The 14096-nt window shown below is 41.8% G+C and overlaps 1 protein-coding gene across 7 annotated transcripts in view; it reads right to left on the bottom strand.

Annotated features, from left to right (window-relative positions):
• The window catches only part of ANAPC1 (anaphase promoting complex subunit 1), a 66174-nt gene that overhangs the window by 21606 nt on the left and 30472 nt on the right, over positions 1–14096 (bottom strand). For 6 of the 7 annotated variants that reach the window (XM_077814242.1, XM_077814247.1, XM_077814245.1 and 3 more), the window contains 9 exons: positions 13248–13396; positions 11589–11667; positions 11441–11477; positions 11280–11350; positions 10964–11142; positions 7131–7357; positions 5577–5695; positions 2478–2749; positions 419–653 (listed from right to left, as the gene is read on the bottom strand). In XM_077814242.1, the coding sequence (XP_077670368.1) occupies positions 419–653; positions 2478–2749; positions 5577–5695; positions 7131–7357; positions 10964–11142; positions 11280–11350; positions 11441–11477; positions 11589–11667; positions 13248–13396 (1368 nt within the window). The remainder of the gene's footprint in view (positions 1–418; positions 654–2477; positions 2750–5576; positions 5696–7130; positions 7358–10963; positions 11143–11279; positions 11351–11440; positions 11478–11588; positions 11668–13247; positions 13397–14096) is intronic. The other variant, XM_077814244.1, reaches the window with a different exon arrangement.

Raw genomic sequence — 14096 nt, 5'->3', positions numbered from 1 at the left:
CTGTGTTTAACTCCAAATGAATTTGTACTTGGAAGATCATCTTTAAGCTTGACTGAAAGGCGACAGAAGAGACATTTTATAATGTGTTTCACCATCTACTTACCTTTTGATTAATGGTGGAACTCACCAAATATATTTAATAAATAATTCTTTCTGCTATTCAACCGGCCCCAATAGTAAGTTACTTTGAAAGAGACAATGACAATATGTTACAATTGAATACACTACAGAACAGACAGCTTACAGCTGTTTTGTTTCTTTAAACTGCACGGGCCATGGCTTGGGAGAGAAGAGCAGAGCATGGGTGCATAGGTATTTTTCATGTGAACTAGTTGGGTGTAAGGTACATTTTTCAAGTCATGCAAATGTCATGTAAACATACACAGGCCCCACACAACCTCTAATTGTAGTGGTTTACCTATTTCAGCTAGCAGAACCTCTGCCGTGTGCCTGTGAGCTGTTCCTTGATATACCAGGCCGATTCCTATCACAGCCGCCACCTGTACGTTATGAGGGACGTCCAGCTCTGTTGAAGTTGGTGGTAAGAGAGCAGGTATGTGGATGCTAAGGAGCCGCGTAATAGCCATATCCATTGTGCCTAGCTTGGCAGCAGAAACACCAAGCAGCAGCCCAATACTTGTCATCTCATGGCCCTGAAATGGGGAACAAAGACAGTGATCAAAGAGCAGTGAGAACATTAAACATAAGTGTGCTTATCTCAGCTGAAATCAAAGTCTTGAGGTCACACACTCGCAGTAATACATGAAGGGACAAGGAGAAGATCATTTCTATGTAGTTTTGACGAGCTGTGGTTAAACACTCTCTTGGGTTGCCTCTCACTAATGGCTAAATGAGTAAAATTCTCTTCTGAGTTTACAATCACGTTACAGATTGAAATCTCCTTCAATATATCAAAGTAAAATCCTTTCGTAAATCAAATATTAAACATTGTTAGATTGAGATTTTTGGCTCCAAGTTCTATCATGGCATTGTTTTTAAAATAAATACCCTAGGTTCCCAGGTTAGCTGACTGGATATTTATAATACAAATTAGAGCAGCCCTACGCTGGAAAACATTACTCTAAAGTGGTGGTTTTCGACCTGGGGTCCGCAGACCCCTGGGGGTCTGCAGGCTATGTCTAAGATTTCCAAAGGGATCTGCACCTCCATTCAAAATTATTTAGGGGTCCCCAAATGAAAACCACTGCTCTAAAGGTTTCTGACAAAGAACCAAGCCTTCCATTTATCATCAGCATCTTGATCTAGGTGAGTCTAATCACATTTTTACTACTTTTTTAATCTAAGGCTGGGTTTAAGGAATCATAGAATCACAGAATATCAGGGTTGGAAGGGACCTCAGGAGGTCATCTAGTCCAACCCCCTGCTCAAAGCAGGACCGATCCCAGACTAAATCATCCCAGCCAGGGCTTTGTCAAGCCTGACCTTAAAAACTTCTAGGGAAGGAGATTCCACCACCTCAAATACATTTGATTCTCTCTACCTTTTCATAGTTGCTCAAGAAAACATTGGGCACTTAGCCAACAGACATGCTCTAAGCGTATTACATAAAAGAGAAGCATAAAACCACAATGTGTCATTCTGAAGGCTTTCTGAAATAAAAATAATTAAAATAATCTTAACAGACACTAATTTTATGGTCTTAAATCCAAGAGGAACATTATTCCATACCTAACAATGCAAAAGCCAAGATCAGCAATAGGAGCCACTTCATTAGGAATGGCCAGAACCAGCCCAAGACAATCCCACGTCGTACCCATCTGATCATCTAGGCAATGCAGAAGAACCCAGCAATCCATAGCATTTAATGCTGCCCATAACTTACCCCATGGGGCACCACAGGCCTCCACTAGTCATTGTAGTAAGCCAATCATCTTGACCGAACACCTCGCTCAGTACTATGCCCATCTTGAAACTAGATTAAAATATATGCCAATCATTGTTGTTCATGTTCCTACAGCTGTCTCACTGTCATAGAAAAGGCTAGGCCCCTTTCCATGGCTACACAGGACAGCCAGGATGTTCCAAGTGCACCAAGAAATATGTATGTCCCATACAGTGAAGTGAAACTGAACCTGTTTGTTCCTATCTAGAGAACAGAGGCAGCTTTTGACATTTGTATTTCAAGGACAGAACTGTTGGAACTAGGCTGGGGAAAAGCAAGCTCCTAAAGTATATGGCTGACAAGGGTTTCCTCAGACAAAGGAAGCCTGTAGAGACAACCCAGTGCTCCAGATAATTCATTATTAAAATGATGTGCATTTGTCACAGGAGATAAAGGGATAACAGTTATGGAACAGTGGGGAAGGTCTGAGACAGCCAAACAACTGTGCCAGCAATTAGCAGGATGAGTGATGAAAGCACTGGCCATTCCCTCACACTAAGAAACTCTCAGTCAAATATTTTAAAAGAAAAAAAAAAAGTCACTTCCCCCTCTCGCTTTTGAATGAAGGTCTCACCTTGGTCAAGTAGTCGTGTATGTTGAGTGTGGCAAGCTTTGTGAGGTGTCCGTTCAGACCCAGTGCCATGAGGAAGCCAGCGTATTCATTGGCGAGTTCTGCATTTTTGGGTTTGTTATAGACAATCCAAGCTGAGTCTATCTGGGAAGCAGGTGCTATCTTCAGTCCAGCAGCCACTCCGTTGTGAAAACTGGCCCAGCATGCCATATTTGGAGGGACATCAATGTTCCCACTATTCAGGTCCACAGTAGTGTTCCTAGGCGGAGCACGGCCTGCCCAGAAGAGAATCATTACAAAACGTACGATGACAAAAGTTAGCTCACATTTAAAATGGCTTTGTTTAGCAGAGTCCTCATCAGCTGTCAGAGAAAAGATGTGATGCTAAGCTATGTGTCACCAATTAATGTATATCAGAAATTGCTCTCACAGTGAGCACCTCACATTTAAGAGTTACTGTACCTGAAAACCTGTGGTAGCAACACAGTAAAAAATGCTCATTGTGAAGACAAGGCCATGCGTGTCAAAAGATTTTTTAGGGTACAGCAGGATGGTACAGCAGATAAAGCAATGAACTGGAAGTTAGAGTGCCTCAGATCTTATCCTGGCTTTGACATTGCCCTGCTCTGTGACATTGGGCAAGTCATTTCACCTCTTCTGTTCTCCCAATATGCCTGTCATAATGTATCAGAGCACCATGGCATCTCTAGGCTTCCGTTCCCCATCAGTAATAAGGAGATTAATGATATTTACCTTCCTTTGCAAAGCACTTTGAGATCTAAGGATGAAAAGTGCTATAAAAGCTAAGTATTGCGACAGTTTCACCATTGACAGAAACTACCACAACTGTTAGTCATTCAAGAATCATAAAAACATAACTGTACCCGGTAGTAAGTGATCAACTAAAAACCCAGGCTTCATCGAGAAAACACTAGTCAGCCTGGAAACGCTGCCTTTCTTACTCAAAACAATAACATCTGCTTCTGGATAAATATTTACTGTACCGAACTTCCAAAAAAGCATAGTAACCTTTTGGTAAGTGTGCATGGACACATAAAGACCTCACTGTTATTTTTATTTCAATTAAATTAAAAGGTTCTTCATGATACAGAGGCAAGAAAACTAAAGACAGCTGTTACCTCTGAGACTTGCAAAAAATGTGACCACAACACAACTAAAAATTGTTATAAGCCCAATATTTCAATCTGGAAAAGAAATCTGAACATTCAGTGGGAGTGAGTGGATATTGTCAGTTGCTGGACCTAATGTATAAAGAGCTAGAAGAACTAATAACCTCAGTTGGAACAATTTTTTAAAAAGATCAGTCACAAAATTCTGCAGGTACAATGCCTGCATCATTAATGATAATGTAGAGTTAAAAATATCTGATTATTTTCAGATAATGTTCACTCTTCCCTGTGTTTTTTCCATAATGCTGATTAGAGGGTGCAAAAATTCCTCAAATTCAATTGGACATTAAACCAAAAGTTGAGAGTCTTTTGTTTCCCCAATAGGGCAAAGGTTAAAGAGTGCCTAGGTGACATAGGAACCTAAATACCATTGGGGACAAAAAAATCAACAGGACTTCAGCTCCTAAATTACCGAGACACTTTTGAAAGTTTTACCAGTTAGGCCCCTTTCCAATCAGTGACTGCATCGGCAGAACCCTGCACCCACCTGGAGTCATTTGCAGGATAAAGGACCTTAGTGGTAAGAGACTGTATTTGGTCCCTGTTGTAGGATATTTAAATTAATGATATACAGCATCAGGATGAAATCCTGGCCCTTCTGCTGCCAGTGGCAAAACTCCCATTGACTTCACTGGGGCCAGGATTTCACCCTCCAAATGTTAAAGCACAAACCCTATTCAGAGGTCTCCAAACTCACTGAATTTGTTTTAGGCTTCTTGGATTAGAAGGTAGAATAATTCTCCATCTGGCGGCAGTTCCCTTATTTTATTGATCAGCTGGGAATTTTGGAACACTATATATCTTCTGCTTTATTAACAATAATGCATAGCTGCAGTTAACAAAACACAATAATCTGCTTTAAGGTCCAATCCTGCCAACATTGCTAAGCATAGAGCTTACTACCATGAGCAGTTCTACTGACTTTATATTGGACCCTGGGAAAGCTGAGACATGCTGCATTATCTGGCGATGATGAAAAAGACACAAAGCCAAACAAAATTAACCCCACAAGGGCTGGTTTGTGCTTCTGGTTTGAATAAACGTTACAATGCAAAGTGAAATATATATCCAGTGCACAGTGACAGCTTTTACTTTGCAGTTGGCAAATTACCGTCTGAGCAGATTTTACATCTTATCTAGCATTTCAATCTATTTGTAATTGGTGAGAACTCCTGTGTGTAGAATTGTTACTTATGATCCATTTCAAGAATCTTTACAAGTAATTATTTTGCTCATAACCTATATTATTAATTGTAACTTTATTTTGTTTTTCTAATGATAGTTTCGTGTCTGCCACTTAATTAAGAACACCGCTAACTGAAACTGCCTGGCCTGTCTGGAAACACCAATGTGCTAAACGTCTGGTGAGGAGAACACAAGAGAATACAGAGGAAGTATAGTAGGCTCAGGAATTCCCCCCACAGCAGAGAATATTGTTCAGTAATTGCCGAAGTCTATGAGAAACATACCTTACAAGGCATATAAAATGCTTCCTGGAGCAGTCATAGCAACTACTCCTCCTCATAAATTTGAATTTGTTTTCTACACATTCATCCTGTACATTAACCCTGGTTTAGTACACACACCAGACCTTGCTTAAAGTGGACACTGCACATAATGAAGACAATTGGGAGCACCTAAGTGGGAGTAAAGGACTAAAACCAATTTTTCCTGCGAGCTCCAATTTCACTCAAGTCCCAGTAGCTCTTAAAGATATTAAGTCCCAACTCTGCAGAGACGTATGCCCATGCTTCACTGGACACAGTGAGCCGTGCCGCTGACTACAACGGCACTACCGAAGCACGTCTTGCGGGCTCACGGCATTCTGTGGCTAGCAAATCTAGGTCATTTTAGCTTGTATCATTTTTAACTCAAGGAAGTCAAATCATGGGGAAAATGCTGAACAACATACCAGTTAGATTCAGTTTAGGAATAGGCAACGGTTCTGTTGGCACTGGATGATATGAGAACAGAGTAAACATTCCTCGGCCTAAGGGGAGCGCCATAGTCCGTTGACACAACTGTAATAACCTGTAAAGGAAATCAAAGACAGAAAACAAAACGCTTACCATAACCATGTTCACAACATAGGATATAGGCAGATACCAGTCATAAATGGTATGATAGGACAATCCTCTCTCAGAATGAGAGTAAATAGCTCTTTTGCCAAGCCAATATTATAAACACAAACCTAACCAGAAGAGGAGGGCAAACTTAAGAAATCGACAAATCTCCGTTTCCAGGAATTAACAAGAACATCTGAGGAACGGGGGGGGGGGGGAGGAATAAACAAGGGGAAATAGTTTCACTTAGTATAATGACTCAACCACTCCCAGTCTCTATTCAAGCCTAAGTTAATTGTATCTAATTTGCAAATTAATTCCAATTCAGCAGTCTCTCGGAGTCTGTTTTCGAAGTTTTTTTGTTGAAGGATAGTCACTTAGAGATCAGAAATAGAGTGACCAGAGAGATTGAAGTGTTCTCCGACTGGTTTATGAATGTTATAATTCTTGACATCTGATTTGTGTCCATTTATTCTTTTACGTAGAGACTGTCCAGTTTGCCCAATGTACATGGCAGAGGGGCATTGCTGGCACATGATGGCATAGATCACATTGGTAGATGTGCAGGTGAATGAGCCTCTGATAGTGTGGCTGGAAATGGCCCACCTTGATTATCACTTCAAAAGGTTTTCTCTCCCCCACCCCACTCTCCTGCTGGGAATAGGTCATCTTAAGTGATCACTCTCCTTACAATGTATATTTTTTCATGGTCTGTGTGTATATATAAAATCTCCTCACTGTACTTTCCACTTTATGCATCCGATGAAGTGCACTGTAGCTCACGAAAGCTTATGCTCAAATAAATTGGTTAGTCTCTAAGGTGCCACAAGTCCTCCTTTTCTTTTTCCGGATACAGACTAACACGGCTGCTACTGCAGAACTTCTTGTGTGAACTGTTCACACAAAGGCACCTCTGTCATTGTGCTGGATTTGCTGCTGTCCGGTTAGTTAACAACGATGGTAAGATATACTGTTGTATGTGGTTACACTCATTTAAATCTAAGCCACTAAAAGCATTTGCATGGGTAGTACAGTAGTACTCACCAATCACAGAGTCACCATGTTAATAGGGCACACACACTCTACCTCCCAGCCCTTCCTACTCCGTAGAAGTGCTTCATTCTCACAACAGAAGCCGCAGCATTCTAGAATCTGTCCCAAAATGCCCTCGTAGGATACCATGTCTATATTCAGCGAAGTAAAATGGAGGAAAACGTAACTTCAAGGACTATGTCTTCCAATCTACAATGACTTTTTTTTTTTTTCCCAAATGCACCATATAGTTTCATGACACATTTTATTACAGAAACACTCCCCAGAGGCATTTCAAATGTTGAGGTTTACAAAAATTCCCACCTAAACGAGACGTTAATGAACAGCTGCTAGAAACATGGAGCGTTTACCGGTTTTCTTTTTCTTCTATGTATTCATGGTCACTGACTTCTGGCATCTGTACTACACTCACGCGGACAGGATGGGCACTTTGAAGGAGTCTGCGCACTTCCTGCACTCTCAAATCCTCACTCCATATTAGTGACATCACTTCCTGGTTCATATCATTCATCCCATCATCATCTTCTTCTGCCTCAGCTCCTGAAGGCCCATCAGACGATAGCACCTGGGCAACAGACTAATTGAGAGGGGAAAAAACAGAGGAAGAGGGAGGGAATAATTTCTAAAAAGGCAGATTTCGAACATCTAGCTTTACTAAGCCAACCAGACACTAGCACTTTAACGTGAACATTCGAGGTGTCGCTGTCACCTGCAGCGAGGGTGCTCTGAGAATGGAGTTCACAGAGATCCCTGGGACTTCCCGACTGGGAATCAACTACAGTCATCCACAAAGGCAGGATAAACAACTCCCAAAGATGAGAGAAAATGGTTTCTTTGGCTTCCAAGGTGAAGCAAAGGAAGTTTAATGACTAACTCCTAGAGCAAATTGACAAGTAAGGGACTATGGGGGAGAGAGAAGTGTGAGTAGCTGACTGCCAAAGCATCGCAATCTATCTTCCCAAATGAACTCTTACTGCAGATGTGGTAGATCCTTTCGATCTTTCCCTAAATCCATCACTGCTCAATTCCCGCACACAGAGCTATTAAAGAAGCACATGTAATTGTCCTGCAAGTTGTTTATTCCCCAAGCTAAAAAATAGAAAACAGAGACCTGGACCAATTTTTTTTTTTTAAGACATAGGAGCCAAAAGTTAGGTGCTCAAATCTATAGTTAGGTTCCTCAGCAAGCGGCCTGTCTTTCAGAAGTGCTGTGCACACACTGACTTTGGGCCCATGGAATCACAGAAATGTAGGGCTGGGAGGGACCTCAAGAGGTCATCTAGCCCACCACACCCCCATGCTGAGGCAGGACCAAGTATACCTAGACTATATGCTCAAGTGTATTCCTATTCAAGCACATGCTTAAGAGCTATCCTGCATAGGGATGTTTTCCTGAAAGAGGGCCTTCATTGGGAGCTGAAGGTGCTCAGCACTTCTGAAAATCAGGCCATTTATTCAGGAGCCTAACTTTAGGTACCCATATTTTACATGTTAGCTCCCACGGCATTTAATTCCATTGTTCATTAGCATCTAGGCAGTTGGTTACATTTTTCCAGGCTCCTCCTCTAGGTTTCCCCTCACCGTGGTATCAAAGTGCCTTCAGAGTTCACGCACCAGTACCACCATATGCCTCCGAAATACGGACATTCCAGACGTTCAAGCTCAATCGTTTTCTTGAAAACTTTGTCAAATTCTCAGTTGAGTCTAGCTGTCTCCTGCTAGTCTCTAGGTGTCCACATCACCAAAGCACAACACAGCTTAGCAGCACGGGCAGGCTCAACTTAAAAATAAACCCAAGCACAAGACTTACTGGGACCATGTAGCACAGGACAGGAATGTGCTGATGGAGCAGTGTAGGTCAGCTTGCCCAGCACTTGCCTACACCATGCTTGGTTCAAACCAACCTCTCACTTTCGTGAGCACTAAATTAACTTAAATTGTAGAAAAAAAGTTCTGCAGAGGCTCTTTGCAGACCAGAAATTCTGACAAGTTCCTCACAGCCTGAAGAAATGATTTGGAAAGCATACTTCCCTTTCTCCTCTAGCTTCTGCTGTACAGAATCTGATTTAATAAATAAAGAGGTAACTGAAAAGACAAGCAGCGCAGTGTGATATAATCTAGGGGCAAACAAAACGAGAGAAACTCTAACGCAGCGCTTCTCCCCGCCCAAGTTCACTAAAATGTTGTATGATACATTAAATATCAGAAAGGGTCTTTATCCATCACAGGATCTCTCTCAGTTCCCAGCATATGACGATATGAGTAAAAATGCAGTTGATGAATGAAAAACAATTTATTTTGATCAGAAAATGTTAATATCTACCAGCACCACCCATCTAGCCAGTGCCTGCTTTGAAACAGGAAACTCCACCCTGCCCCTCTGAAAGAGGGGAAACAATTTGGCTTTTGTAGAATATTTTATCCTTTTAAGGTAACATTTATTACAATACCTCAAATAAGTCAAGTGACAAAAGTCAGACTTGATATCATTTGGAGCACAGTTACAAAAATCCCACTTGGGGTGAAAAGGTCACTGGTAAGAGCTAAAATGAATCTGTAATGAATGGTGGCTAAGGCGACGTAGGTTTGTTAGTTTGCTTAATTTCATTCAGAAGAAAAAACTGTAATTTAGATTTTTTTTTGATATGCTGTTATGAGACACCTGGGTAAAACCCAAAGCTGCTTAAGAACATTCTAAAAACCCAAGACAGCACTAAATACTTAGTGAGGAAGGATCTTTGCCAGGCTGTGCAGAGAGCAGGAACTCTTTCTTCCTGGCCTCTTGGAACAATGCACACTGCCATTAAGCAGTTTCATGCAAGCCACTGACAAACTCTCACCCTATCAAGTAGTGTTTTGGCTTGGTACAAAGGCCTCGAAAGAATGCTCAAAGGGACTGTCAACATGTGAGCCGCTGGTGATTCCAGCGATCAGATGAGAGTGTTTTTTTTAAAAAAGGAATTACTCAAAAATGCTCTAGGACTCACAGAATAGAAACATCCTTAAGGGGGAAAGAAGAAAAATATGTAGAAAAAAAAACCAGTTGTGCTTTTGAAAATTGTCGCATTTCCCACAATGGACAGGAAGAGTACACTCATGTCAAGCAAAACGAGTGTCATACTAGGAAATACCTGCTTTCCTTTGCTCTGGTGTAACTTTTGTTGCCACATGCTGAGGGCAGAACACTGAAACTTCTCACTCATCTCTGAAAGTCATATCTTCTTTGGAATGCAGATACAGTTACAGAGGAAACCATGTCGAGATTTGTACTTAAAGGATTAAAACCCATCTGTTTTACACTCTAACAATTCAATTTAGTCTGCATATTTAAACAGACTCACTCTTCTGGCACCAGATGTGTTTTTTCTGTTAAAAACCTTGAATGTTTGTAAAACATATGCCGCTCTGGCTCACCGATCTGGAGTCCTACATACCATATCTCCCATACATAATGAGCTGTTTTGGCAGCTATAAAGTCAAGAGATCCTAGCTCAACTTTTTAAGCATTTAAGCACTCCCAGCTGAGCATTCAATATGATGTTGTTGGGAACACTGGGGCATGGCCACTGGGTAACTCGAGGGGATGGAAGACCACGAGTGTCGATGAAGCCCCCTCGCGCTAGGCCCCAGTGTCCTTGGCCCCCCTCCTGCCTGGAGGCACTCGCAGCAGCTCTGCGTGCTAGGCCCAAGTGTCCTTGGCCCCCCCGCCTGGAGGCACACACAGCAGTTATGCTGAGAATCTGCAACAGTATGTTGCAGAGTCAGACTGCCTGAAACTAAGCAAGGCCAAACAGGGGAGATATGGAAGAACAATGCTGAATAAAGCAGCTTTATGTATAGTTTAACAAATGATACAGAGAATCAGGGAACTAGCTGGGAACTGGATTGGCTGGCTATATGGATACTTGGAGCAGCTTACTATTGGATAAGTATGCTGGGAAAAAGGATGTATAAAAGCCTGTGTAACTTCCTGCTTTGTTGTACAGGATTTGAGATTCAAATCTCCCTGTACCTTTTTGAAGCTTCAAATAAACTTTTCTGCTTCTCCACCCCGTTGTGATTATTGGGTGTAGCACACCGGGTAACGAACCACTCAAGCTGTTGTTCAGCCTCTCGGCACTGGGTGCCGGCAACAATATTGATATCTGCCTTTCTGAAATCCCACTTTTATGTTGATACTCACAGATTTACCCTTTGCCAGGTTCCCTTCACATGCCTGTTTGGAAAGATCTTGACGCCCAATCAAGAGACAGACAGCTTCTGGCCAATCAGAGGCAGGCTGCTCTCGGCAGTGATATACAGCATCTCTGATAGGAAGCGCAACCCCAAAGGGGAGAGACTCCAAATCTCTTAAGGTGAAACCTTAAAATTAGAAAGCAAAAACTTACAAGGGTTTTAAAATAATTAATATTTCTAAGCCCAGCCAAAGTGACTGCTCAAACATAAGACCATTACATAAGGCTATCGTAAGTGTGCAAAATAGTAAAAGCTTTCCTTACCCACACTAGTCATCCAGATAACCAGTTTTTCAGCTAGGTTGGAAACAGATGTGCTGTGTCTGAAACTATATCTACAAAACAATGGGAAAGCAGACCCCAAGTGAATCAGAAACATAGCAGTATCTGAGTGCAAATTCATAATGTATCAACATTAAATTTACCGATTATCATCTTGTTCTGTTTGCTGTTTTCGTTGCCCTAAAATGGAAAAAGATGATATCTTTTTGCCAGTTGAATGCAGGAACAATGTGAACTAGTGTTTACAAGCATATTCTCGTATCACCAGAATGCCTACTACAGTCCACTTACCTGAAGTTATCCTAAACAAATAATGTGATGCTTCGTTTGAAACAGCACTCTCATCGCCAAGTATGTATAGTGCAACACTCTGCATAAGAGAAAGAAATTTTACATTACTATATAAATGGCTAATTAAATGACCAATAACTATCCATTTAAGCCAGCAGAAAGAAATATATTGTAAGTGATGACTTAAACAGGCTCTAAGCTCATTGTGAAGACATCAGTAGTGACTCCTCCATTGAGAGTACATTGAAATTTGCACTTAGAGGACTAAAAACTTCTTACATTTTAATGATTAGTATTAGTCTCCAAATTTGGCATAATAACTCTTACAAACTAAATTTTCTGTACAAACTTTTCAAAGAAATACTTATTTAAAATGCTCCCACCTTGCATTTCCCACATTTCATTGGGTTCCTCTAGCTAAATCACATTTTCCACAAACACCAAACTTCTCTCTCAGACAAACACACCCCCGATGGCATTTCAGTCACAGGCCACTTTGTAAATGCTCTACAGAAACAAAGCTATTTCTCAGTTCACACGAACCTCACTGAGTTTCACCACGGTTAGCCAGTGCAACTGCCCTGATCTAGCAGCCACTTCCACTTTCAGACACTGCCAGCCTAGCTGACTCACAGGAGGCAAAATTTCATCTGAAAAGAATATTTGAATTTGTTTTCATCGCAAGTTTCCGAGCAGCTGTATGCCTGACTCATCCACAAGGTTTTGCACATGTTCCTGGCGTGGCAGGGAGCCAGGCTAGGCAGAAGGGAACACAGAGCTGGGCTCTGGAGAGACACTGGGGTGCATACAGTGATGCAAGGGACAAGCTAACCAGGTTGGTGAGAGCACGGCTTCTTTCCAATTAACCACAGGCAGGTTGCCAGAGCAGAGCCCCTATTCCCTACACTTGTCCTCCATAACCAGCTGAAGTCCTGCATCTCTGTTCACCATCCTATACACCCCAATGGCCCTAGGCCCTACACAGATTTTCCCCCAAGGGAGAGGGTCGAGGCTCATCAGGAGGGCACAAAGGATAGCACTGAGAACTAGCCATGCAAGTAACTATAAATGTTCATATGTATTTGCTAAAAAGCTGGGAAATTCCCTCACAAGCCGAACTCTGTTAACTTTGAGTTACACTGCTCGTCTGTTTAGCCCACCAGCACAAACAGTAAAAAGCAAGGACAAAAGCAGGTAAGCCAGGAAGCACTCCACCTACACTGCACTCATCAGTTCTCCTACTCAAACCCCTCTCTTCCACCTCCTGCAGCTCAGATCTCTCCAGTCTCACTTCGCAGAAGCTTTGCACTTAAAAATACAAGAAACATAAAGCAGACCAAATAAAGATCAGCAAGGAGGAGAAACTGGGGATTTTTCCCATTTGCTAACTGCATTGTTTTTAACACTTCTATGTTCTAGTAACCTAACTTTTGGGATTAAATTGTATTCTTGGTTATGGATTTGGATCCCAGTTCTCAAAACATTTGTGTACGTGCTTAGCTTTCCACACCTGAGTAGCCCCTTTAGTCAACGGAACTATTCACACATGCATACAACTAAGCACTTGGAGGCAAGCATTTGCAGCATCAGCACCTTACTGGTGATATGCCGGTATAAAATCTGTGGTCACTACATGCGCTTTCTTCCTACAGTACATACCAGCACGACTAGTTTGCTCCTTTCACAGATTCCTGGTAAGTAAGGATAAGGCAGGGCTCCTTCTCCCTTCAAACAGGAACTCAGCCACTGAAAGATACTGGGAGGCTCAGCAGAAAAAAACGAGGGATGGTGCATGAAACCTGTTTGGGCTTAATCAGATTAACAGTAATTGTACTGAGCACATGGAAAACAAAGACACCAAGATTGCTCCACTATCCCCAAAGTACAGATCAAACCCTACAGTACATTGCTATTATTTTTTAAGTAAGCAGGTGTCGTACGTTGAACATTTCCCCAAACAATTCAATGTCTATAACCTCCAGACAGATGGAGGTCTGCAAAAGAACCTTAACATTTCAAGTATGAGACGACAATGAGCCTTTCAACAAATATAATGTTATCTATCGATCCAAGGATCCCAAGAAATCTGACTGATTCTCAAACTGCACTGCCTAAAAAGCCCTGTAACGCAAGCAGCTTATATTAACCTGGTTTGGTAAGAGAGAACAACCTAGTTTGATTTCTTTTGCCTTTCCTGTTTGCAAACACCTGGTAGAAGTTTCAAAAGCCTCTTCTTGACTGGTGTTATTGGAGGCCTTTGAATTGACCAGAGGCAGCAGCATCTTTTGCATAACTGCCTCCTGCATTTCATTTGCATTCCTGTGGGTGCAAGGGTGGACAACCAGAAATGCAAACATCTAGGCCCTCATTTACCCTTTTTTTAAATTTCCAGATTTAAAAAAAAAACACCCACAAAACGTAGTTCTTGTGAAAAGTGGATTGCCTGCCCGACAGATCATAGGCATGTCACCGCAGAACGTGGCAGCAGGACGGGTTCCTGCGCAGCCC

This window comes from Eretmochelys imbricata, chromosome 3 (assembly GCF_965152235.1).
Source record: "Eretmochelys imbricata isolate rEreImb1 chromosome 3, rEreImb1.hap1, whole genome shotgun sequence".
Lineage (NCBI taxonomy): Eukaryota > Metazoa > Chordata > Testudines > Cheloniidae > Eretmochelys > Eretmochelys imbricata.
This window is presented reverse-complemented; position numbering and strand designations above follow the sequence as displayed.